Source organism: Palaemon carinicauda, chromosome 15 (assembly GCF_036898095.1).
Source record: "Palaemon carinicauda isolate YSFRI2023 chromosome 15, ASM3689809v2, whole genome shotgun sequence".
Taxonomy (NCBI): domain Eukaryota; kingdom Metazoa; phylum Arthropoda; class Malacostraca; order Decapoda; family Palaemonidae; genus Palaemon; species Palaemon carinicauda.
Window position 1 is genome coordinate 72,350,851 of NC_090739.1, and position 27,500 is coordinate 72,378,350.

Consider the following 27,500-nt stretch of genomic DNA (forward strand, 5'->3'; position numbering starts at 1 on the left):
CTTCTCCCAAGGGATTAACTACTGCACTGAAATTGTTCTCTAGCTCTTGGTAAGGGTAGAAGAGGCTCTTTAGCTATGGTAAGCTGCTCTTCTAGGAGAAGGACACTCCAAAATCAAAGCATTTGTCTCTAATCTTGGGTAGTGCCATAGCCTCTGTACCATGCTCTTCCACTGTCTTGGGTTAGAGTTCTCTTGCTTGAGGGTACACTCGGGCAAACTGTTCTATCTAGTTTCTCTTCCTCTTGTTCGGTAAAGTTTTTATTGTGTATATAGGAAATACCTATTGCAACGTTTTTACTGTTCTTAAAATATTTCATTTTACCTTGTTTCCTTTCCTCACTGGGCTATTCTCCATGCTGGCGCCCCTGGGCTTATAGCATCCTGCTTTTTCAACTAGGGTTGTAGCTTAGCATTTAATAATAATAATAATAACAATAATAATAATAATAATAATAATAATAATAATAATAATAATAATAATAATAATAATAATGATAATAATAACAATAATAATAACAAAAATAACAATGATAATAATTATAATGATTATATATATATATATATATATATATATATATATATATATATATATATATATATATATATATATATATATATATATATATATATATACTGTATTATTATTATTATGAATATTACTTGCTAAGCTTCAACCTTAGTGGAAAAAGCAGGATACTAAATAAGCCCGGGGGATCCAACAGCGAAAATAGCCCAGTGGGGAAAGAAAACAGCAAAAATAAAATATTTTAAGAACAGTTGCCACATTGAAATAAATATATTCTATATAAACTATAAAAACTTGAACCAAACCAGAGGAAAAGAAATAAGATAGAATAGTGTGCCTGATTGTACCCTCAAGCAAGAGAACTTTACCCCAAGACAGTGGAAGACCACGGTTCAGAGGCTATGGCACTGCCCGAGACTAGAGAACAATGGTTTGATTTTGGAATGTCCTTCTCCTAGAAGAGCTGCCTACCATAGATCAAGAGTCTCTTTTACCCTTACCAAGAGGAAAGGGGCCACCGAACAATTACAGTGCAGTAGTTAACCCCTTGATAGAAGAAGAATTGTTTGGTAATCTCGGTGTTGTCAGGTGTATGAGGACAGAGGAAAATATGTAAATATTAGGCCAGAGTATTCGGTGTATGTGTAGGCAAAAGGAAAATGTACCGTAACTCGAGAGAAGTATCTAATGCAGTACGGTCTGGCCAGTCAAAGGACCCCATAACGCCCTAGCGGTAGTATCTAAATATATATATATATATATATATATATATATATATATATATATATATATATATATATATATACATATATATATATATATATATATATATATATATGTATATATATATATATATATATATATATATATATATATATATATATATATATATATATATATATACACACATGTGTATATATATATATGTGTGTGTGTGTGTATATGTGTATATATATTCAGTATATACATATATACTGTGTATATATATATATATATATATATATATATATATATATATATATATATATATATATATATATATATATATATATATATATATATATATATATATATATATATATATATATATATATATATATATACATATATATATATATATATATATGCGTAAAAATCACAGGAAAACGTGATGCTCAGATGCAGAAGAACCACAGGGAAAATGAAAATACGAAATATACGATGAAGTCCTGACTAGTTTCGTGATATATATATATATATATATATATATATATATATATATATATATATATATATATATATATATATACATATATATATATATACATAAATATATATATAAATATATATAAATATATATATATATATATATATATATATATATATATATATATATTTATATATATATATATATATATATATATATATATATATATATATATATATATATACATACATATATAAATATATATATATACATATATATATATATATATATATATATATATATATATATATATATATATATATATATGTGTGTGTGTGTGTGTGTATATTCTGTATATACATATATACTGTGTATATATAAATATATATATATATATATATATATATATGTGTGTGTGTGTGTGTGTATATATACTCACACACACACATAACGCCCTAGTGGTAGTATCTATATATATATATATATATATATATATATATATATATATATATATATATATATATATATATATATATATATATATATATATATATATCAACCGATTACCTACAAGCAAATTTGTAACTGGCTTTGTTAACATAAGAAATGATGAATAGTCAATGATATTAAAGGTGATCTAGAGTGTAATCCTTGTCAAATATTTACAATTTGATCTTGCAAACGACGGGGACACTTCATGCCGGAAAAAAACAAAGGTTATAATAAAAGAATGAATATTAGAGGATTGATTAGAAGATCGAAATTGAAAGTGATTGAAATTGAACACACGAAATATGGTTAGGAGAAAATCTGATAAAAAGATTATTCAAAATGTTTCTATACAGATCTGTCAAATGAACAAATAACTTAAATAACTTAATTAGGTAATGAGTATATTGGGAAACTTTTGTGCTACGTTTTGTTTATTTCAAAAACAGATTAGAAAGGGAATATATAGAAATAAATAATTGCAGGTAAATTGCCTAATTAGGACTAATCTAAACGATAAGGCATTTAGAATCATAGAGAATTTTACAAAATCAAAATGATTAATAAGTTACTTGGCACGTCTAATATAGCGGCTAAATTAATAACGAATATCCCTTCGCAAACTACATCTAAAACGTAAAATATAAAATATAAAATGTAGAAGCGTAGTCTTTAATCATACAATTAAGACCATAAACCAAAAATAAATTACATTTAATTGTAATTACGCCAAGGATTAGTTATTAGTACAAAATAATGAATTTAAAAAGGGATTAATGTTACATGAAAAAATATTATCGGGATAATGTATTTTTTTATAATAAGATATGTGAATTAAAAATAAATGAGATAAATAATGCGCAAGAAGTTGTAAGCGCATACTTGAAACCTGCGACGATAGTTACGAATGAGTTATCAAAGAATTTAAGTTAACAGTTGAATTAAAATTTTGAATAAATTTTTGGAACAATTTGGAAAAGGATACATAGGTATATACACAATCATATATATATTATACATATATACTTTTATCCCATCGAATTTTCTTGAAGCTTGGCGAGACGCATCCTTTCTCGGGTATCTTACGTAAACGTTCGGAAGGGAGGAGTTGTCGTTCCTGCGAGCACCAATCAGGATGCGTGACCGCGCTCCTTGAATCATGAACTTAAACTGCCGAAAATAAACCGGGTCAAACCCATCGAGATAGGGCCAGAAAATTTCTTATCTTAGACGTCCATCTTCACCCATGATGCGGCTGTGAACTGAAATTTCCGATTAGTTTTCAAATAGCCGTAAAATAATAAATCTAGGTTATAAAAGTGGAAGCAAACTGCAGTGGGATAAAAGGATGTCGTACTCTCATGGTGATGTTTTACTGGATTCTTCCAGCACCAAACGGGGCCAGGGTAAAGCCATGGAAGGCACATATATCCAGGACATTGCGTCGTCAACATCTTGGGTTTAGACCACCTCTCAGCTTCCAGTTTTTTTATGTGCCATACCTTAGCATTTTTAGCCAGTCTATAAGTCATTCCAGACTTAATTTCTAACGAGATTCGGCATTTTTCATGCCTTTTTTCTTGCCTTTTTTGGTGCCTTTTTTTACTTAGAGAAACTGCTTCCAGGCTTCCGAGTGACTTGTTTCAAGTGTTGGTATTTGTGACATCCATATAGTGTACAGTATGTTTCTTTCCAATATTTTTTTTTTTTTATTTGAGTGGTAATTGAGAATCGGATAAAAAGAACTGAAAACATCCATAACAAAAATATAGTTTCAAGTTAATCCAACAGTTGAATATCACATATTCCTAAAAAAGAATCATACAAAGAAGGTATTTTCTTTCGAAAAAAAAAATAAGTACGGTTGAAAATACAAGGGAGAAATAAGCGTTTTCTGGACCCAGCAGTGTGACTCCAACTACAAACACGTGAATGGCCTAATATCCCAGTGACCCACATTTCAACTCATGTGTTGTTACTAAGTGACGTGTAAATAAATGTCTTCGTCTTGTTACTAACTACTGAACATTGTTTACAATAACAAACCTATATCAAGTTATGTTACAATGAAAATCAATTTCCGTGAACAGAAAAAGGCAAAGCAAATGTCAAATATGCCGGTAGATTACTACTATAAAGAAAAGTCGTGATTATAAAGTTCCTATTAAATATGTGAAAGAAATTTTAAGAGTGATAACGGCTTTCAATAAACGTTTAAGAGACACCTGTAGATCAAAATGAAAATATTTATTTCACGTCAGTTTTAGGAACAATAGACATAGACCCAGTCTCTCTCTCTCTCTCTCTCTCTCTCTCTCTCTCTCTCTCTCTCTCTCTCTCTCTCTCTCTCTCTCTCTCTCTCTCCTTTCTTGGACCCACACCAATAGCTTCCAGCTGTGCCCTGGACCCAACTGATTAGATGTATCACAAACGTGCGCTCACGAAGACAAATCAATTGGTGATTATGTTTATAGGTCAAAGACAAGTATAATGAGTACATATAAGTTACCTGTTGTAAATTTAGTGTAAAAAGGGTGGGCCACTCTTCCGGGGTTAATTTCTACATTATAATATCATGAAAGGATAATATTACGTTTTATGATCAAAATTCTGTTCGTTTTTTTGGGGGGAAAATCTAGATTATGTAATGAAGAAAGGTAAGTATCAACAAAGGACGTTTAAGCTAAATACAATTATGTGATTATTGTAATATTTATAGCCTTAGGATAGGGAAGAATATAGTTTTTTACTTGAAATTGTAGTTAATTACTAGCTGAACTTTTATAGATCAATGGTTAAAAACAAACCAGTTTTTACAAGGTTCTCAATCGCTCAAAAGCGGTAAGTGTCTTGACAGCATAACATTTACAAAGCAAATTGTTTTCGAATGTAATTAGTTGTCTCTTGATTCTCAGTTCGTCTCGGAACGTTTACTATTTTAATATAGAGATTTTCATAACCTTTAAAAGGCCGATGGAACAAAAAGCACACCGGTGCCAAACTCTTCAACCTAATCTCGAAATAAGATAGGATTCTGGATCCTAATGAAAGCTATATATTTGTTAAATGAATTATCAGTTGCGTAGACTCACATACTTAATTACTGGGGATGAAATTACTAATTAGCCATACGTTCTGTATAGTAAAAATCGATCATTCTAGATAACTAAAATTTAGTATCTACCTTAATAATGTTAGGCATTTGGCATAAATAAACTCAAAATTATATTAGGGAGAAATTTTTGACATACTTTGCACTCAGAAATAATGTATTGCAAATATACAATTAAAAAAAAAACATACTAAGCCAACAGCATACTTTCATTCTTAGCCGGGAAGTAAAGTACAGCATACAGCCATCACGAATTATGTTCTCATCTATTGGATTAATTTCATGAAAACACTTAAAACTAAAACTGAATTATAATAGATTTGGGCGAAGGAACCCCATTTTACACTTAAGGACCTAATAGCTAAGCTAGTTCTCCCTTGTCGGTAGTATCCTTAGGCTTCATAAATGAGTCTCTTGTTGTTAATTGCTTCATTAGGATAAGAACCTGGTTTAAGAATTAGCTTTTTTCATGTTCAAGCCTTATTCTAGAACTTGAAATCAGTATTTAGAATATCAATTCCTTCTCCACTAACTGTATCGTAAGATTATTGAAATTTTTCTATTATATCTGTATATCTTACAAATAATGATAATGATAATGATGATTATAAATATAATTATAATTACAATTATAATTATGACTAATAATAATAATAATAATAATAATAATAATAATAATAATAATAATAATAATAATTTAGGCATAATTCAATCATAACACCGTTAACATTTTCAAATGCTTTCAGGTTCCTGTCTCCGCTGCCATTCATCGTGTTCAAGGATGAATAACCCGCCCGAGGACGAGAACTCTGGGGATATGGAAATCATGGTCGACATCCATATCTCTGGTTTGACCTTCCAGATTCCCCGGGAGATCTTCAACATCTTCAACATTGACCCGGAGGAGTCGCCAATGCATTTCGATGCTTCGATGCTCGAAGACTGTCTTCGGATGATTGAAGAGGAGAATGCAAATGGACATCCGTCAAACGCTTCCGATAATGCCCTCCTTGCCATCGAGGGAATCCCCGAGAATCAAGAAAACGGTCAGGGACAAGGGAATGGCGAGCTTCAATATAGCGCTGAGCTTCAATATAGCACTGAGCTTCAATATAGCGCTGAGCCTCAGTATAGTGCCGAGCTTCAATATAGTGCCGAGCTTCAATATAACGCAGAGCTTCATTATAACGCCGAGCTTCAATATAGCAGCGCTGAGCTTCTAGATAGCGCTGAGCTTCAAGATCGCAGCGCTGAGCTTCTAGATAGCGCTGAGCTTCAAGATCGTAGCGCTGAGCTTCAGGATAGCGCTGAGCTTCAGGATAGCGCTGAGTTTTTAGATAGCGCTGAGCTTCAAGATTGCAGCACTGAGCTTCAGGGTAGCGCTGAGTTTCTAGATAGCGCTGGGCTTCAGGATAGCAGTGCCGAGCTCCAGGATATCAGTGCCGAGCTCCAGGATACCAGCGCTGAGCTTCAGGATACCAGCACCGAGCTTCAGGATAGCAGCGCCGAGCTTCAAGAAAGCTACGAATTTCTAGGAAGCTACGAGCTTCAAGATAGCGACGAGTTTCAGGATAGCGATGAGCTTCAGGATAGCGACGAGCTTCAAGATAGCGACGAGCTTCAAGATAGCGACGAGGACCAAGAGAACACTTTGCTTCAAGCTTTGCTTGAAGATAGTGACAGCGACGATTCTGAAGAAAGCGATGAGGAACAAAACGCTTTGCTCCAAGCTTTGCTTCAAGATACCGACAGCGACGAGTTTCAAGAAATCTGTGAGGATCAAGAGGATGCATTCCTCCAAGCTTTGCTTAAAGATATCGACGAGTATCAAAAAAGTTCAGCGCTTCAAGACAGCACAGATTATCAAGAGAGCGACAATCATCAAGAAAGCGACCATCTTCAAGATAGCCCCGAGAGTCCTTTTTACGAACCTTACGTCGCCCAGCAGGATATGCCAGGTCCCAGTTCCCGTCCTGATTATCAGCCTCCAGCGCTCAGGGATGTCGTTGAAGCAGAAGAGGAGAGGAGGCTTTACTTTCCTGATACCATTATCATGTCTTTCAAGGAGAAGAAGCAATGGGCTTCTCGACTTAAAGCCAATCGCAGAGACTTCGAGGTTGCTTTTTTTCGCGGACGTCGTACACCGTACATAACTGTCAAAGGACCGGCGGCGGTCAATCACCTGACATCTCAGGGGTTTGAAGGACTCATCATGGATGAACGGTACCAAGAATGCAAGTACGCCAGAGTTATCATCTTTAATGTTCCAACAGATATGAGCCTTTTTAATCTTACATTTCAAAGTAATGTTGTGAGGGTTGAACGTCGGTACGTAAGAAAAGAACCAAAGCCACAGCTGATTGCCACTGTCAAGGAACCTGCACCAAAAACGCTGTACCTGCCCGAACTCGGCTACAGACCAGTCGCTGCATTCACAAACAGGCCGCTGTTCTGCCTCAAGTGTTCCAAGTGGGGCCATTTGAGAGGAGGATGCAGAGAAGACTACCGTTGCAGATTCTGTGCAGGTTACCACAATTCTCAGAGATGTCTCGCAAAGATAAACAAGAACATTGACATCAGAGCAAAATGCTGCAACTGTGGCGGGGAACACAACGCTAACTCGAACTCGTGCTGGATGAAGCCCCTCACCTCTCGCAAGAAGCAAGAACAACTCCGCCGCTCCGTTGCAGCAGTAGATCGTAACTGCAATTCAGTAGGATTAGCAACTGCTTCGGTAGGAAATAATAGGCGCAATTCAGGAGTTGCAACTGCAGCAGCTGATCGTAACCACAATTCACGTGGTGCTGCAAAAGCTGCAGCAGCATATCGTAACCGTAAGTCAGGAGGTTTTGCAACTGTAAATCGTTACCCTACAGGCGTTGCAACTGCCACTGGTGCATCAGCAAACCGTAACCGCAAATCAGCAGGTGTTACAACTTTCAGTGCTTCATCAGCAAATCGTAACCGCAAGTCAGCAGGTGTTGCGACTTCTGCTGCTGCATCAGCAAATCGTAACCGCAAATCAGCAGGCGTTGCAACTTTCAGTGCTTCATCAGCAAATCGTAACCGCAAGTCAGCAGGCACTGTGACTTCCACTGCTTCATCTGCAAATCGTAACCGCAAATCAGCAGGAGTTGTGACTTCCGCTGCTTCATCAGCAAATCGTAACCGCAAATCAGCAGGCGTTGCAACTTTCGCTGCTTCATCAGCAAATCGTAACCGCAAGTCAGCAGGCGTTGTGACTTCCGCTGCTGCATCAGCAAATCGTAACCGCAAATCAGCAGGCGTTGCAACTTTCAGTGCTGCATCAGTAAATCGTAACCGCAAGTCTGCAGGCGTTGTGACTTCCGCTGCTTCATCAGCAAATCGTAACCGCAAATCAGCAGGAGTTGCAACTTCCGCTGCTGCATCAGCAAATCAGAACCGCAAATCAGCAAGCGCTGCGACTTCCTCTGCTGCATCAGCAAAGCGGATCTGCAATTCAGTAGCTGTTACATTTAAAGAATCTGATCGTAACCACAATGCAGTAGGTGGTGATGCAAAAGCAGGTACTGTTGTTGCTAGCACCTCGGCAATTGCTCATAGAAGTGACGGGAGGAGAGATTCATTGAAGAAAAAGACCAAGGCTCAAATGGATATGCTGAAGTATTTAGTCAAGGAGTTGAAGGATCAAAATGGAGTTCTCCTGAACAGAGAAACGTCACGTGGTAATGAAGGTCCTACATCAGGTCCTACATCAGGTGGTTACTATCTTGGCTTTGACGACCAAGTAGAGGAGCGATTTATGTAAGTGTGTTTAGTCTAATTTCTAACTGGCAAATTATATATTCGCAAAATGACGAAATATCGTAGCCAATAATGTTACTGCACTGCAGAATGTATTTGGGGTTTGTTTTATGGAAAAAAAAAACTGCAGTTTTTTTTGTGTGAAAGTATTATACCGGAATAAAGATTAAATGGCCAACTGCTGCTGAACATTATATATTCATATACACACATATACAAATTCAAGTATATATATCGTGCACCATATAATGTTACTTGAAATTATTGTTACTATGATAATCAGCTTATTCTTATTTTGACTAAAGTTATAACTTACAGATTGCAATCAGGTTCATATAATAATCTAACTGATTTCCTATTGTATCTAACAATCAAAGTGCCTCTGTGATATTACCTAATAAGTTCAACTTACTTAGGCCGAAAATAATATACCTGTGAGCTGTGTAATTTTAAAATAACAGGCTAATTAATATATTCTGATACTTTCAACTAGTCTTTATTGTAGAGAGAGATTTATATTCTAAAAAAAAATAAACTTCATGCCGAGATGGTTGTAGGTAATAGAAATAGTTCTTTTAGTGGGTAGTTCTTTTCTCAAAATAAATAAAGTATTTTAAAATGCATGTTTTCATACTACGTAACAGTTGAGTAAGTAGTCAATTGATACGTAATAAATTAATCATAACTTATCCTGAAATATGAAACCACTTTTCTGGTAGACAAGTGCAAATTTACCTCATTTTATTCTTTGTCATTTTGCTATTTTGCTATTTCCTTGCCAGTTCCTGACTATGATGAAAGTATTATTTATAGTTTTAGTTAATTAAGTGAGTTATGTAACCTGAACGGTCAGTTTTTGTGCTGTGAATATCAATAAAGTTCCAAAAAAATTTGTGTTTTATTAAATAAACCGCTTTGTGTTTTGTTGAATTAAATTGTTTGCTTTTTGTTAAATAAAACTTTGTTGTAAAGGTGGCTCTATTAAGAAGAGATGGAATGCTTCGTAGAATTGTTACACTACGTGCAGAGCGCACACTGTATAAATCCTATAAATAGGAATCCTCTACTTAAAAAAGATGAAAGCACGAATGCAAGTCCATACTAAATATTAAGAGGAGGTGCATATGCTTGCTTCCAAGTTTCTAATACTTAGAACTGTCATAAAATAGGCCAAGAGAACATCATAAAACAAATCTAAGAAAACTCTAAGCATATAAAAGCAAAGTTGAACTGAAATGAGTGTCAAAGTTACAATGAATTTCTAAGATAGTAAAATAAATCATATATCAGAAAAAAAGAACAGGAATGAAATTAAGCAGCAAAACTTACTGAACGCAAAAACAGTTTATAAGATTTAGTACACACACGCGCTCACACACACAACTATCTCTCTCTCTCTCTCTCTCTCTCTCTCTCTCTCTCTCTCTCTCTCTCTCTCTCTCTCTCTCTCTCTCTCTACTAATGATTCTTTTCTTTTGAACACAAAAAGTCCTGTTTCTGAAACCTCTATACTCGGGAAGATTATTCCCTATGTCGCTTGGAGTTTTAAAAAGCAGTTTACAGAAATAACCAAAAAAGCTGGAAAATAGTCCAAACACATATGCCTTATGAAGAGTAATAACTAAGAGAATTAAAATGATGACAAATAAATATTTCGAGACAATTCCAGGGATTACTTATAAGCATCTCAGAAACAAAAATTAATAATAAATGTTATTAATGAAGAAATTAAAATAAAACCTCAAGAAATATATATTCAAGAAGGATATTCCCGGTGTCTCAAAAGGTCAGGTAAGGAGTTTAAAGAAATAAAAAAAAATAGTACAAAAATAGGGGGTTATGAAGAGCAATAATCAATAGATTTGAAATGAGAACAAATAAATGTTTCGAGACAATTCCATGGAATATTTATAAGCATTTCAGAAACAAACACGAATAAAAAATGTTATTATTGGAGAAATAAAAAAACGGTCACAAATACACACACACTATCGTATATGTACAGAGATAATCAACGTAAGAAAATCAAACTAATTTGAATATATTAATACATCTGGTATAAAAATATTGAGTTATCAAGAATGATGACGAAGCGTGACTTGAAATTTAATTTCTTAGATGATTTGCTGTTGTGTCGGGTTATCGAGGAGGGGAAGAATATGTCCTAATCAGAAACTATAAGGGACAAGACAGTATCAATTAAACTATAATTAAACTCTAAGAATGGTAAAAGGAAAAGTAAAGCTGTTTGTCAATAATGATGTCAATCAATTTGGAGAAAGAAGATAACAAAAGTAAAATTTTATGATCACAGCTAACAGATAAGGTAGAAAATATTTCCTAGTCAAAATCTACAAGGACAAGAATGTTTAGATAACATAAAACTATAATTGAAATCTACGAATGATGAAAATAAATCTAAAGCGTTGTGTCGTTAGTGATATCAGTTAATTTGGAGAAGGAAGATAAAGAGAGTAAAAATTAACAATAGCAATAAATTAAGAGATCAGATGAAGAATATGCCCTAATCAAAACGTATAATGAGGAACAAGAATGTTTAGATATTACTAATTAAATTAGAATGAAAATCTAAGAACAGTAATTAATATATTAAGAGCTTGATATCAATAATGATTACAGCCAGATTGGTGAAGAAAGGTAAAAATAAAAATTGACGAACATAACTAAATTAGCAGATCAGGTGGATAATGTGTTAATCAAAGGCTGTGATAACAAAGGGAGTGCTTAGATAGTATTAATTAAAAGCTGGGCGTCAAAGATGTTTAAAGTATATTTGGAGGAGGAAAAGAAAAATGAAAACTGAAGGACAACTAGATTAGCAAATAATATATATATATATATATATATATATATATATATATATATATATATATATATATATATATATATATATATATATATATATATATATATATATATATATATATATATATATATATATATATATATATATATATATATATAAGTTAATTCATAATCGGAGAAATATAGTTTTTATTATTTGGCATCCGAACATTTATATCGAAAAAGATTTTTTTTAGTACAATAATTAGAGCAGAATGCTAAAAGAGCTTCCACGATGATATACCTGATTAATTACTAAAATCACATTAATCATTAAATAAATCTGCTAAATTAAATTCAAATGGAGTTACGCCTTTATAACAGAGCGCCATTTAGTTTTAAAATTAATTTCTCACTGAAACTAGAAAGAAAAGTGTAAATAATAAAGGATAAAAAGTTTTAACAATAAAAAAGAATGCTTAGATAATATTATTTAAAAGATTGATTTCAAAGATGATGGAGATGGAAGAAAAGAAAAATTAAGATTTAAGAACAACTAAATTGGCAGATAAGTAAGCAAAACAAAAAATAAAGTTAATTCATAATCGGAGCAATATAGTTTTTATTAGTTGATATCCAAACGCTGATATATCAAAAAATATTTTTTTTCCAGTACAATAAATAGGACAGAATATCAAAAAAGCTTCCACTATGATATACCGCATTGATTACTAGAATCACAATCATTAAATAAATCTGCTAAATTAAATTAAAACGGGGTTACGCCTTTTTAACAGAGTTTCCTTGGCTATTCATTTAGTTTTTCAAATAAATTTAGACTAAAATTAGAAATAAAAGTGTAAATAATAAAGTTAAAATACACACATTTTAGGTAAAAATAACAGAAAGCATACATTGTAATTAAGAAGTGTTCTATAAAATATATAGAATCAATCGTAATTTATATTCAAATATTCAATAATTAGAGAAAAAAAAATTGCCGAAACACGAAACTACACCAAAATTGTATAAGACTGATATAGAACAAAATTTTACCATGAAGAAGCGTATACAAAAGAACGATGTTAATTCCATAAAAATCCAAAGGAGATATGAAAAAAAAAAAAATAACCTAGGAATACCCAGCGCCCAAATTATTGCTATAAAATCAGACTCGAATATCTCAAAAATTTCAAGTGTAAAGTTGAAGACATTTATTAAAAACAAAATGCTAAGACAATGATGAAAAATTTCTTGAAGAAAATAATGAGACAAAAAATAAAAATTAAAGATTGAAAGATAAGCGATTTCGGTCTAATGCGCCGGCTTTGGAACCTAAGGTCATTCGGGACCTTGCCAAAGGAAAGATCCCCTCTGGATAGACCAAATGAGGGATGAGGGTAGGGCCTCAAAAATAACTAAAATTATCATGTATGAAAGAAATCAATGAAAGATCTTTTAATCACACGAAATCCATACTCAAGATGACTAGCTCCCGATTGAAAAAAAAAAAAAGAGAGAAAGAAGAAAAAGCGAGACTATCGAACGAAATAGAAAGAAAAACTATGTTCGTTTCGAAAAATTATGATATATAGATCTGAGTATCCCACGAAATTGAAGAAAAATTCAGCGATTCTGGAAAAATAACTATATATTGAAACGCAAAAAAAAAAAAAAAAAAAAAAAAAAATCATGTGCCCCGCCTCCTTTGCTGTGTTTGTACATATGTCTTCTTTGAACACACCTTTTCCATGCTATGTGTTCTTTGGCAGAGTTGCCAAACATACCCAACAATCATAAAACAATGGGAGAATATGACGACGAATCTATTCTGTCAAAAAAAATTTTGGCCCCCTGGCTCATTATCTTACTTTCAAATTTTAACCAGAGGTTTCTATTAATGTCCTTAGAGCTTCTGCTGCTGAATCATCTAAATATCCCAATGGAAAACTAGGAAATAAAAAATCCGTATTTGGAGAAATGGAGACGAATTGCATTGAAACAAAGGGATAACGTAGCCTCCAGGTGACATGTCACGGGCGCCTTACTGGGCTTGAAGGGGTAAGCAGCAAGCTCTGGAAGGCATACTGATCTTGGACATTGCTTCGTCAACATCTTGGATTAAGACCAGCTCCCAGACTTTCCCAGCCTACTTTTGGTGCAGACCAAAATGTTTTCACCGACCAGTGAGTGACTTGGAATATTTTTCTACAGAGTGTTTCTTATAAGCGGGGAAGACTTTTTGACAGTGTCTGGGCATTGTCTTAGCGCGGTTACTCTCGGTTTCGTTATTCTTTTAGCGCTGTGTCTCTTTTTTCAGAAGTGTTCTGATTTGTTATACCCAAAAAGTGGTCGATTTATTGCAATGGCTTGTACTGCTGCTTTGGAAATTTAATGATCGTATGTGCGTATCATTATTTTTGTGTTAAAATGTTAAAATACTTAAATAGAAAATAAAAGCAGTGAGCACAGTCGCACAGTGAGAGGACGCTTCAGAAAAATTTGTGAAAAAAGCAATTCTTTTTTAATGCCGGAGAGAAATGACAATCGTAAACTTGTATGGGAATTTTTGAATTGCAAATTACTCTTATTCTACACACCAGAAATTCAAGTGTCAATAATGTTTGATTTCCAATTTATTTTCTTACGAGGGAAAAAATATATTTCTTAAAACCTTGATTTCTGGATGAATGACTGTGTAAAAGTAAGAAAAGGTAGAGCAAACTTAAAGAGAAAATAACATATAATCCACGTATATAGATTTTTGTGAAGTGCCAAAAATTTCGATAGTTTATGTTATCAAAATATTCCAAAATACCAAGTATTAACAAAAAGGGAAATTTTAAAGTAATTTCTGGTGTCATATAGGATTTTGTTTTCTGACCAACTTAACTACCTTTTTAACAATCATTAGGTCAGTAAGTAGCCAAAGAGATTCTTTGCCATGGGGATAGAAAGAGTGAGAATCACAATCATCCAGTTCATGTTTAATTGGTAAAATAATTAACTGACAGCTTTTAACTTTTCCACTAGCGTTGCATAATCAAACCGTTACCTGAAATGGCGCGTTAAAGCAATATTTTATTTCATACATATGCTGCTCCGGGGAATTCTCATTTTATAAAGTGTGTTTATATTGACAATTTATATTCAATAGTTTCATTATATATTTTAACATTGTAAACGCCAAATGTCTGTAATTATTAACTGCCCTCTAATATTTATTCCTAAATCACACACACACACACACACACACACACGCACACGCACACGCACATATATATATATATATATATATATATATATATATATATATATATATATATATATATATAGTATTTCAATAACTTGTTATTCCTTCTTCGATATTCTAAGAGCCTTTTATTCTTGCCACTGATTTCCTAATTCTCAATCATTGTAATCGGGAGAATATCCTAACTGCCTTTTAGTTCAAAATTACGCAATGAGCCCCTCTTTTTTTTCCTCGTCATTACATGCTATTGGTGAAATATACTCATTAGTCTAATATGAACGTTATATGCTTATTCTTGTATTAACTGTATGAGAAATAACTAGTGAGAAATAACTATGAGAAACATTTGTACTTAAAACTTAATTCTATCATCAAATCACTTACAGCCTTTTCTCATCTTTTCAGGCTTCGGTGACAACTGCAATTCGGATGCGGACAATCCGAACACGCAAGGGACTCCTGAGCCGATGAGTATCAAAGAAGTTGATGTCGGGGCATCTGGGGATACCACCCAGACACCCAGTAACGTCAAAGACACCTTGGATAGTTCATCGGATGAAATGTCATCAAATCCTCCCTCGGATGAAAAGCCATCAAATCCTCCCTCAGATAAAAAGTCATCAAATCCTCCCTCGGATAAAAAGTCATCAAATCCTCCCTCAGATAAAAAGTCATCAAATCTTCCCTCGGATGAAAAGCCATCGAATCCTCCCTCGGATAAAAAGTCATCAAATCCTCCTTCAGATAAAAAGTCATCAAATCCTCCCTCGGATAAAAAGTCATCAAATCCTCCCTCAGATAAAAAGTTATCAAATCCTCCCTCGGATGAAAAGCCATCAAATCCTCCCTCGGATGAAAAGCCATCAAATCCTCCCTCAGATGAAAAGTCATCAAATCCTCCCTCGGATGAAAAGTCATCAAATCCTCCCTCTGATGAAAAGCCATCAAATCCTCCCTCGGATGAAAAGCCATCAAATCTTCCCTCTGATGAAATGCCATCAAATCTTTCATTGGATGAAAAGCCATCAAATCCTCCCTCGGATGAAATGACAACAGATCCTCCATCGGATGAAATGCCATCAAATCTTTCATTGGATGAAATGTCATCAAATCCTCCCTCGGATGAAAAGCCATCAAATCCTCTCTCGGATGAAATGACATCAGATCGTCCCTCGGATGAAATGCCATCAAATCTTTCATTGGATGAAAAGCCATCAAATCCTCCCTCGGATGAAATGCCGTTAGATCTTTCATTGAATGAAATGCCATCAAATCCTCCCTCGGATGATATGCCATCGAATAATCAATCAGAGGGAATGCCATGGAATAATTCATCTGGAGGAATGCCATGGAATAATTCATCTGGAGGAACGCCATGGAATAACTCATCAGGAGGAAGGCCATGGAATAATTCATCAGGAGGAAGGCCACGGAATAATTCATCAGGAGGAGGGCCATGGAATAATTCATCAGGAGGAAGGTCATGGAATAATTCATCTGAAGGAATGCCATGGAATAATTCATCAGGAGGAAGGTCATGGAATATATCATCAGGAGGAAGGCCATGGAATCATTCATCAGGAGGAATACCATGGAATAATTCATCTGGAGGAAGGCCATGGAATAATTCATCAGGAGGAAGGACATGGAATCATTCATCAGGGGGAAGGCCATCGAATTATCCATCATCTAGTCATTCATCTGGAGGAATGCCACCAAATTCTTCATCAAGAAGTATGCCATCGAATTCGTCATCAAGAGGAAGGCCATCAGATTATCCAACATTTGGAATGCCATTTGATTATTCATCAGAGGGATTGCCGTCAAATTATCCAACATTTGGAATGCCTTTTGATTATTCATCGGAAGGAATATCATTAAATTACCCAACATATGGAATGCCATTTGATTATCAGTCCTTTGGAAACCCATACTATTATACTCCAGTTCAAGTGCCATCAAATTATCCTTCATTTGGAAATCAGTTTGATAATTCATCGACTGGAATGATGTTCTATCCATCATATGGAAACCCATACATTTATTCGCCAGGTGTAACACCATTCAGTCCTCCATCATTTGGTAACCAGTTTGATACACCATCAGGTGAAATGGCTTTCAGCTATCCATCATTTGGAAACCCGTATTACTATTCACCGGGAGAAACGCAACTAAATGATTCTTCGCCTGGAATGCAATTCCAGGATTCATCATCTAGAACGCAAGTCAATGATTTATCCCCTGGAAAGCAAGTCGATGATTCATCACCTGGAATGCAAGTCGATGATTCTTCACCTGGAACGCAACTCGATGATTCGTCACATGGAACGCAACTCGATGATTCATCACCTGGAACGCAACTCGATGATTCATCACCTGGAACACAAGTCAATGATTCATTACCTGGAACGCAAATCAATAATTCATCACCTAAAACGCAAGTCGATGATTCATCACCTGGTATGCAAGTCGATGATTCATCACCTAGAACGCAAGTCAATGATTCATCACCTAGAAATCAAGTCAATGATTCATCACCTAGAACGCAAGTCGATGATTCATCACCTGGAACACAAGCCAATGATTCATCACCTGGAACGCAAGTCAATGATTCATCACCTGGAACGCAAATTGATGATTCATCCCCTGGAATGCAAGTCGACAATTCATCACTTGGAATGCAAGTTGATGATTCATCACTTGGAATGCAAGTCGATGATTCACCACCTGAAATGCATGTCGATGATTCACCACCTGAAATGCAAGTCGATGATGCACCACCTGAAATGCAAATCGAAGAGCCAACACCTCAAATACAACATAATTATTCATTACCAGGAATGCCAGTCAGTAATTCATCACTCGGAATGCAATTAGATTACTCATCACCCGTAATGCAATTCAATTACTCATCACCCGGAATGCAATGTGAGTACTCATCACCCGGAATGCAATTTGATTACTCATCACCTGGAATGCAAAATTATTACTCACCACCCGGAATGCAAAATGATTACTCACTACCTGAAATGCAAAAGGATAACTCATCAAGTAAAACCCCATTACAAGCTGATTCATCGATGCCTGACAACCCCCAGCAAAACTATGCTAATATCGACTCAGTCACGACCGAAGGTAACATGGTGAATCAAATTCAGAACCCCTCTGTTTCTGATCAAGATAATGAAGCTAGGAAACCCGATCCGGAGATCCAACTAATGGTGCAAAGTGACCCTAAAAAAACTAAGCTCTATTTTCCAAATGACATAGCATTGAACTTCGTGGAGAGGGAGTTCTGGACCTTTCGACTTGATTCCACTCACAAGAACTTTGATGTTCATTTTTATGAAGGAAAGGGGGCTCCGTACATAACAGTCAGAGGACCTGCTGCGGTGAATTTCCTGACAACTCAAGGTTTTGAAGGGATCATCATGAATGAATGCAATGGCACCAACACGAAATCCAAGATTATCATCAATGATGTCCCAATAGATTTCAGCCTTTTTTCTCTTACCTTTGGAAGTAACATAGTGTGGGTCGAACGCCGATATATAGGGGGCCAAATCAGGCCTCAGCTGCTCGCTACAATTCGTGGACCCGTGCCAGATAAGCTGTATGTCCCTGGTCTCGGCTTCAAACCTGTTTCTGTCTACACAAGCAAGCCTTTGTTCTGCGTGAAATGTTCTAAGTGGGGGCATCTGATAACAGAATGCCAGGAACAAACTTACCGTTGTAAGTTCTGTGCTGACTCTCACAACTATAAGATATGCCTTGAGAAGATCCTCAACAACATAACTGTTCCACCTAAATGCTGCAACTGTGGTGAAGGACACAACGCCAATTCAAATCTGTGCAAGGAGAGGCCTATAGAGGTAACTTGGCAACAAGCTCGGCCCATCTCTGATGAAGCCCATAATTCCAGGTCAACTGTTGCTACTGAAGCTGATGCTGCAGCTACCGCGGCTTTATTTGCTGAAGAAACAAATCCCAAAAAAATTGCCAAGCTGAGCAGGGCAAAGGGGGAAATTTAATTGCTAGGTGCTTTAGCTGTCACGATGAAGGTCTATGATGAACTTTTAACAAGTGGAAGTGCTACTGACAGTCATCAGAAATAAAAGAGTAAGAATAAAAAAAAAACTGGTAGAAGTGACCAGTGTGTAACTTCTTTTTAAGAACCTCCAGTTTTAATGAAAATTAATAATTTGTTTAGATGTGGCTAGTGAAAATCTTACTGGAAATCTCTTTTATAGATGTAGCCAATGTTGTGTAATTCCTTATTCAGAAAATATGTCTATATACTGCAGCATTTTGCAAAGTAAAACTGTTTATAGTAACACAATAAGTGGTAAACATTATTATTAAATACAGTGAACTCGAGTAGGATAAATATATATTGCACCATATACTTTATGTTGCTTGAAATTTGTGCTTACCAGGTAACTTTCACAGCCTCTTAATTGAGTTCATTAATTGTCCTTTGTTGGTGTGGAAAGAACGCCAGATAATTACTTTTCGTTTTGTAACCGAGAAAGAAATACTAGCCCTTTTATATTTAAGAATGTTGCTAACCTCGCTTTTAATTTCCTGAAGATCATTTGCATACTTATGCTGATATCTTTATTATAGCTCTACTCCATATTTAATGATTATTTTTCGCTAATTCTTTTTAGCGAAATATACTGTGAAGCTAAGTTTCTGGTTTAATGCATACCGTTCAAGGTAAAATTAGCAGTAGTAATTTAGTATTGCCCTAATGAAAGAAGTTAAATGTCTTCAGGAAATTCAATAATTGATTCATATCAGCTTTTTTTATAAAAAAAAAAAAATTAAAAAATGGGTCTATATTGGTATCTTCCCTTTATAATCATATACAGATAATCGAAATAGTTCGATGTGTAAGTAAAACAAATCTGCCACAAACTACGTAGTCAAATGTTACTAATCTTGTTATTCCATATGCCATTCTTAAACTAAATGCTTTGTATTATCAATTATCATTGTTACTCACTGTACTATGTAACCTTGTAGACATTTACCACCAATAAAGTTTCAACCCACATTAGCCTTTTACCGGATTAAGTCCTTATGCTTGAAAAAATTAAAAGCTTGTATTAGAGGTGACCCTTTTAGTATATATCTAAAATCAGGTACAGATATACGTGTGCGTGTGTGTGAGTGTGCATGTGTCCATGTGTCTATAATTAGTAAATCTATATTGTCACCGCTGGAAATAAGCAGTATCGTTCTGAAACTATGCTCAGGTTTGGGGGTCGATAGACCAAAGTACGGAAACAACATATTAGATATTGTGCTAACAACAGAAGAAAATTTAGTAACCAGTGTCTCATTAGACAAAAATAATGGCAAAAGTGACCACAGAATAGTCAGGTTCCAGGTAAATATTCCTCATCTAAAAGGAAAAAAAAAATATAAAAAAGTAAGAATTTAGAATACAACGAAACCGGAACATAAGATACACAATGGAACTCCATTTTAGAAATATATATAGAAAAAAGGGCTAAATGTATACCGTATAAATAAATTTTACCAAATGGAATACAACCTAGGTGGTTCAAACAAGAAATCGCCAATGCAATAAGAAGTAGAGACAGGAAACATAAATCAATGGGTCAACAGCTTTCAATTCGTGAAATTTCTGAGCACAAGGTAAGCAGAATTATAAATAAACTAGTTAGAAATGCCCAGATCGATGAAGAGAAAAGAGTTGCTTCAGCTAGTAAAGAAAATTAGAGTTTTTTTTTCTTTCTTTTTTGCAGATGTAAATAGTATAAAACCAATTAAAACCACTATTAGCCCAATAAGGGACAAAGAGGGAAATCTTATAACAAATGATTTGGAAAAAGCCGAACTGATGAATGCATATTTCACAATCATATTCACTAAAGAAGAATAAACAGCCCTCCCCGAACCAGCTATCTAATATGAAGGGCCACAACAATTAAATAGAACCACCTTTACAATGGATGATGTCAAAAAGAAAATAAAGGGCCAACAAAAAAAAGGCACCACACCGATAGAAATTAGGCAGTGTTCCTCACAGCCGACAAGGTTTTAGACAAGAGAGATCATGTGTGACAAATCTATCAGAATAATTACACAGCATGTTTAACATTTACGACGACATCAGGGCAATATATTTCATATACCTAGACTTTCAAAAGGCTTTCGACAAAGTCACTATTAAAAAAATTAACGGTAAAATTAGAGCGCTAGGCATAATTGACAAGCCAGGTGAATGGATCGAAGATTGGCTGCGTCAGTAAGTCGGTAAGGGCTGGATTCAATAGACAATAGACTTCTTTGATGGTCTTGTTCCTTGAACAAGATGAGCTCAGGTGCATCTAAGATCAGAACAATCAGACTGCAGAGACTGCCATGCAGAGTGATTTGTGAATGGTAATTTTATGTCTCCAGATATTATTTGATTCACATTACATGCTCGAACTACACAGTCCTCCAATCTGTTTACGAAGGAACATATTTAACATTGCAAGTTGTCACAATCGGGTGCATTGCGGCTGGCAAAGTCCTAGCGAACGTTTACAGAACCTTTCAGATGGCGAAGAGAAGCCTGGAAACAGCTTACGGTTGACAGAAAGGTAGAAACTCTTGGACTAGCTATGAACTCTCCTCTGCATAGATTTTCATATGCCTGAACACAAGGCTTACTGTCTGTGAGTATGTAGGCCTCATGAGCAGACTGGATAATAAATGGTGTAAAATGTTTCACTGTGGCAGCAATAGAGGGGCTTTCTATCTTCCATGGCAGTCATTTTACTTGTTTGCCACTGAGCTTGGCGCTGAAAAACCTTGCTAGAATTTGAGATTCATTATGGGTAACATACAGTGTGGCACCTATTCCATTCTGCTTGACAGACCAATCAGTTACGATCCACAGCTGATCTTATGGACTGGGTAGAATGATAGTACAGTTGGAGGATAACGCTCTCTGTGCAGACAGAAACACGTGAGTTTAACTTTCCGTCCAGTTTATTTTGTCTTGACTCTGGCGACCTGCCACAGGATCATCCAGAGCAGAAAGAAGCTTTGAGCATCCTTGCACTACACGTACCAGGAACTTGTATGCGCCGATGAAGGAGCGTAAGCCGGACACTTTTTCAGGAGGAGAACACATTGCAAAAGTTGAAATACAATATGGACAGGCAGAGAGTGAGCCCTGGTGCCACACCCAACCAAGAATACAGACTGATGACGGACCAATGACAGTCTTTTTGGCAGATAATTTTAGATTGTTGGGTTGCAGGGCCGTTAACAAACTTTCCTAGCTGGATAACAAGCTCTCCAGTGTGTTCCCACTACAGTAGAGGTCATCAGCAAGCTTTGCAACTACACCATCTTCTAATAATCTCCTAAAACTCGGTAGGTTAGTTCTTCAAGGGGTATTTCTGAGCCTGGCATGCCCATGGCAGATCTTACATAGACTCGAACACCTCTTAGCGTGTAGCTACACCACAGTATTTCTGTGATTCCTTAGCCAGTGGAATTTGGTAAAATGCATTGCTAAGGTCAGTTAAAATGAAGTAATTCCAGCGGCTTATAAGACATAGTATGGAATCCACGTCAGGCAAGAGGGAGGGCTGTGGTTTACTAAATCGTCCGGCATCAGCAAAGGCGGTGACTAATCGAAAACCACCCCTGGGTTTCTTTTTAAGGAATGACGGATTTAGATATTCGACATTGACACCAACATCCTCTGGACGAGCAAATACACCCATGTTTCGAGTTCATTGAGTTTCTGTCGCAACTCTATCAGATTGTTTGTTGAATACAGTGGAAGACGGCCTTTACGCTCTGGAGGTTTTACTGATCCCATATTGACCACTGATTCAAAGTGTCCAGAGGCACTGTTGTATCCAAGGATCAAAAGTGTCATCATACCTAGTGAGTAACTCCCTAAACTTGCTAGTGTATGTTGGAGGGAAGGAGTTATCTGGGTCCATGGGAACAGCAACAGTTCAAGTGGGACATCGCCCATGCTTGGAGCTATCTCTGGAACATAAACTGGAATACTTGTCAAAAATGTTTAAAAGACTTTATGGTTTGTGGGGTTTTGGTGTCATAATAGATGCAAATCTTCCCGTAAACACTGGATATGAATGATGGTGGAGGCCAAGCATTAGGTTCCTGAATTACATTTGAATTGTCACAACGAGGCTCAAATGCATAAGTAGAGTCTGACAAGTAACAGGGGAGGCCAAGCTGAATTAATTCTCCCGGCCAAACAGTAGTGGTATTGGATGGAGCTCTGACGAGGTAAGCATGACGAACTACATGGCGAGTACCCCCAGAGTCACATGACCCATACTGGCACACCGTGCCATCCTGCAACATAACAATACACTTAGCTGGACGAACTGAGATGTCATTATGTTCCATAAAGGGAGTTCCAGCGAGGATATCTACACCCAGGTTCTCGGCGACAAGACCATGAAACTTGAAACTTTGATTGTTCCCTAACACAGTTAGGGGAGATGAAATATCAGCCTGATGGGCAGATTGGGAACTCTTGGTGATGGGCAAATCAAGACGTTTGGCAGCAGACAAACAGATCATATTACCAGTTGCCCACTGTTTAGTATAACTCTGACTGTGTGATAATTATAAAATATATCAAGGTATGGTGACTCTCTGACTTGTATTTGTCGAGTTGAGTGCATTTCAGGCATACAATGAAAATGTTCCAGTTCAACAGAAGCATTTTTGCTGTCATCCTCTGAGCACTCATTAAGAATGTTTGATATAAATCTGGTTTTTGCCATATACTTGCAATCTTGTATTGGTAAATATGTACATTCAGTAAGAAAATGATCATGGGCACGGCCTGCCTGACGACACAAAGGAAAGGAATGTCGGGGTCTAAATAATTGTCTCTTTTTAAGGAATGGTTTTGATTGTGGAACAGCAGACCTTCGCAGATGGGATTCATCGCGAGAGGCTGAAGTACATAAGATTTGAGTGTTGTCAGTGGTGTTAATTTCATCCAATAATGAAGACAGGGCCTGTGATATTTCAGGTTTTATGGAGGCCAAAGTCTGTGAGCGTGATTCTATGCCATAAGATAACTTAATTGGTTTAGGTAATTCAGGATGAATGAAACGTAACCAGGTCAGCACAATAAAATTTCGAGAGAGAGAGACAACTCTTCATCCTCGAGTACATAATTTCCATGGTGGTTAAAACCACCATCGCGATGTAATAAGTTGTCATCCACAAATGCAATAAGACTTTGGTAAAGTTCCTCCGGGCTCTCTTCTGGTTCGAGTTTAATATTGGAATAATCCAGGAAGTGTGCTACAGTAGATTGAAATTCAAAATGAAGTCTTATAACTTGCAATATATTGTCCATGGAAGTAGAGTCACGCACAATTGTGTTGCGCGATGTAACTGGACAGTAGTTTGCAATTTGCCCTAACATCAACTCAAGTGCATTTACTTTTTGTTAAGCCGTGAGGCAACGAACTTCTATTGTATCATTATCATCAATAAAACTACGCAGAGGGGAGGCCCTTGTCTTTTTGAGCCACTGAGTGCCATTAATTGAAAACAGGGCAAAGTTAGGGTCCAATGACAGTGTATATTGTAAATTTTATTTCTAATTTGCAAAAGAATTCAGTTTCAGACTTCCCAAGACACCATTGCTTTGGTGCCCGGTGTGTACTGGCCATAGTTCTGTAGGTGCAAATTAAATAATATTAAATCCCAAAACTGCAGATCACGTTCAGAGGGCAAAAGAAAAGCCAGAAAAGTGTATCACATTTAGTGAAGGTCCAGCATATAAGGAGAAACCAGTTAGTTACTCGGCAACCTCCAGTCTTTTTTTTTTTAAAGTAGACGAGAATTCGAAATAGCTGCCACCACGCCAGTAAGTCGGTAAGGGCTGGATTCAATAGACCATACACAATACTCGCATGGGAAATAATGAGCCTTTATTTACAGCTAAGCCTACGACCTAGTACACAGCAGTCTAAAAACAGAATGCCGATCAGGCAAGGATCGCACAGTAAATAGATAGAGCTGAAAAGACAATTACTTGCCTAATAGCTGAATAACAAAACATATACACTGGCGCTGACAAACGGAAAGCATAGTTATTAAAAATGGAAAAACTTCAGAGTGGGCAGCTGTTACAAGCGGTGTACCTCAAGGATCCGTCCTTGGCCCACTATTCATTCTGATTCACATTAACGACATTGATTAAGGATTGATTAGTAGGATAGAAAAATTTGCGGACAATACTATGCTCGGTATAAATGCTACGAACTCAGAAGACGTAGAAGCCTTAAGAGAGATCTAATTAAGTTAGTATAGTGGTCCAGAAAATGACAAACGCCTTTCAACTATTGGAAAAGCAAAGTTATTCACATAGGTTATAGCAACCCACAAACAGATTACTCACTGCTGGGTAATGAAATAGAAAATCTGGACCAGGAGGAAGATTTCAGCACCATTATCAGCAAAGATTTGAAGTTCACCAAACAGAGAATAAACGCTGAAAAGAAAGCACAAAAACTAGTAGGTTACATAATGACACAATCCAAATACAAAACCAAAGACACTGTACTACAACGGTAAACATCACTAGTAAGACCCCATCTAGAATACGGAGTCCAATTCTGGGCTCCAAGTATTCAGAAGGATATAGACAGACTGGAAGCAGTACAAGCTAAGGCCACCAAACTAGTTCCAACAGAAAGACAACTTGGATATAGACGAAGGACTTATTTGATCTATAAACTTGACGACTAAGGGGACAGTTGATAGAGCCATTCAAAAATAACTAATGTAGATTACAACAATATATTCACGCTAAGCACAAATCAGTCCAGAGGTAACGGATACAAACGAATAGAAAAGATACAACATCACTCAAAATGGTTATTTCTTTATATACTACAAATATCAAATATATGGAACAGACTTCCAGAGGATGTAGTAAACAGTAGCAAGGTAAACGATTCTAAGAATAAGTTAGGCAATATCATAAATACCCTATAAACGTTTAAAGTAAATCGCTCTATCCAAGAACAAATTGAATCTCCCAGGATGGACTGAAATCTTTGAGACATCCAAAATCCTTGCAACTCCTTGTTGACTCTCTCTCTCTCTCTCTCTCTCTCTCTCTCTCTCTCTCATAACACTTGCATACCCAAAAAGAAAGTTCCTCAACGAGGAAATCCTCATCCAAATAGGGATGAAACCGTCCAAGATGCGCTCTCTCTCTCTCTCTCTCTCTCTCTCTCTCTCTCTCTCTCTCTCTCTCTCTGTGGTTTAAAGGTCACTCATGATTGGCAGCGGCAATGGACATGGCAATGACCTAGAAGCTGACCATATATGCATTTGACCAGTGCCAAGTCCCCTCTCTATCAAACTAGGACCAACGAGGGCTAGATATTGGCTGCTGATGACTCAGCAGGCAGACTACAGGTTCCCCCCAAATCCCCCATCTGTAGCTCACACGGAGGGTGAGGTTGCAAACACTACTAGAAAATATAGAGCTTAAGTTGATCTCGAACTCCTGTCCAACAGATTGCCAGACAGGGACGTTTACAATAGGCTAACACAAAAAACTTGAATAGTTTTTGAGAGTTAAAAATAAAGCTTCAAGTTTGTCATGATTATGTTGAATAAACTCTGAAACAATGACTTAGAATTTGAAAGATAAAAAGCAATAAAGGGTTGAGAAATTTCAGTGAAATTGATATCCGAGACTGGAAAAACGTACATCCGTCTGAATGAAATAAGTTATATATCTATAAGAGAGTGTTAAAAGAAATCATGGTATGATAACAACTACGTGTTTGTAGAATATACAGTACATTTTTTTTTACTGTCAATTGTTTCTTTACGAAGTCTTCGTATGCCATACTCTTTAGAAACTTTCATTTATTCCATACTCATGTCCGTAAGAGACTATCATGTTGAGACAGTCTGTATTCGATGTAATTTCTGAGGAAGATTTAATGAAAAAGTGATACATTTAAACCACATTAAAGAATGTGGATATCTCTCATGATGTTGTTTTGTGGTGCAGTCGATTCCCTTCACCTCTCACTTCGATATCTAATTGAAATACTTCATTTCAAAACTTGATAATAAAGTACATGGTGCAGGTTTTTAATTACTGTATGTCCTACATTCAGTGGCAACAACACTTCGGTATCTATATACAGTACCTCACTCAAAATATGCTTTATTTTTTTTTTTTTTTTTTTGGGGGGGGGGCGATTGGTTGAATGTGTTTAATTTAGTTACAGTTTATCAAGTAGCCACTGTTAATTCTTCCCTCTCACTTTAACTACCG

General features: G+C 35.9%; 1 protein-coding gene and 1 long non-coding RNA gene across 2 annotated transcripts in view; one reads left to right on the forward strand and one right to left on the reverse strand.

Moving 5' to 3' along the window:
• LOC137654313 (uncharacterized) overlaps positions 1–27,500 on the reverse strand; it is a 58,846-nt gene that overhangs the window by 6,136 nt on the left and 25,210 nt on the right. The window lies entirely within an intron of this gene.
• Positions 3,550–19,188, forward strand: LOC137654797 (serine-rich adhesin for platelets-like). The gene is made up of 4 exons (XM_068388750.1): positions 3,550–3,607; positions 6,060–9,099; positions 14,225–14,304; positions 15,563–19,188. The coding sequence occupies exons 1-4, from the start codon at positions 3,550–3,552 to the stop codon at positions 19,186–19,188; spliced, it is 6,804 nt and encodes a 2,267-aa protein (XP_068244851.1).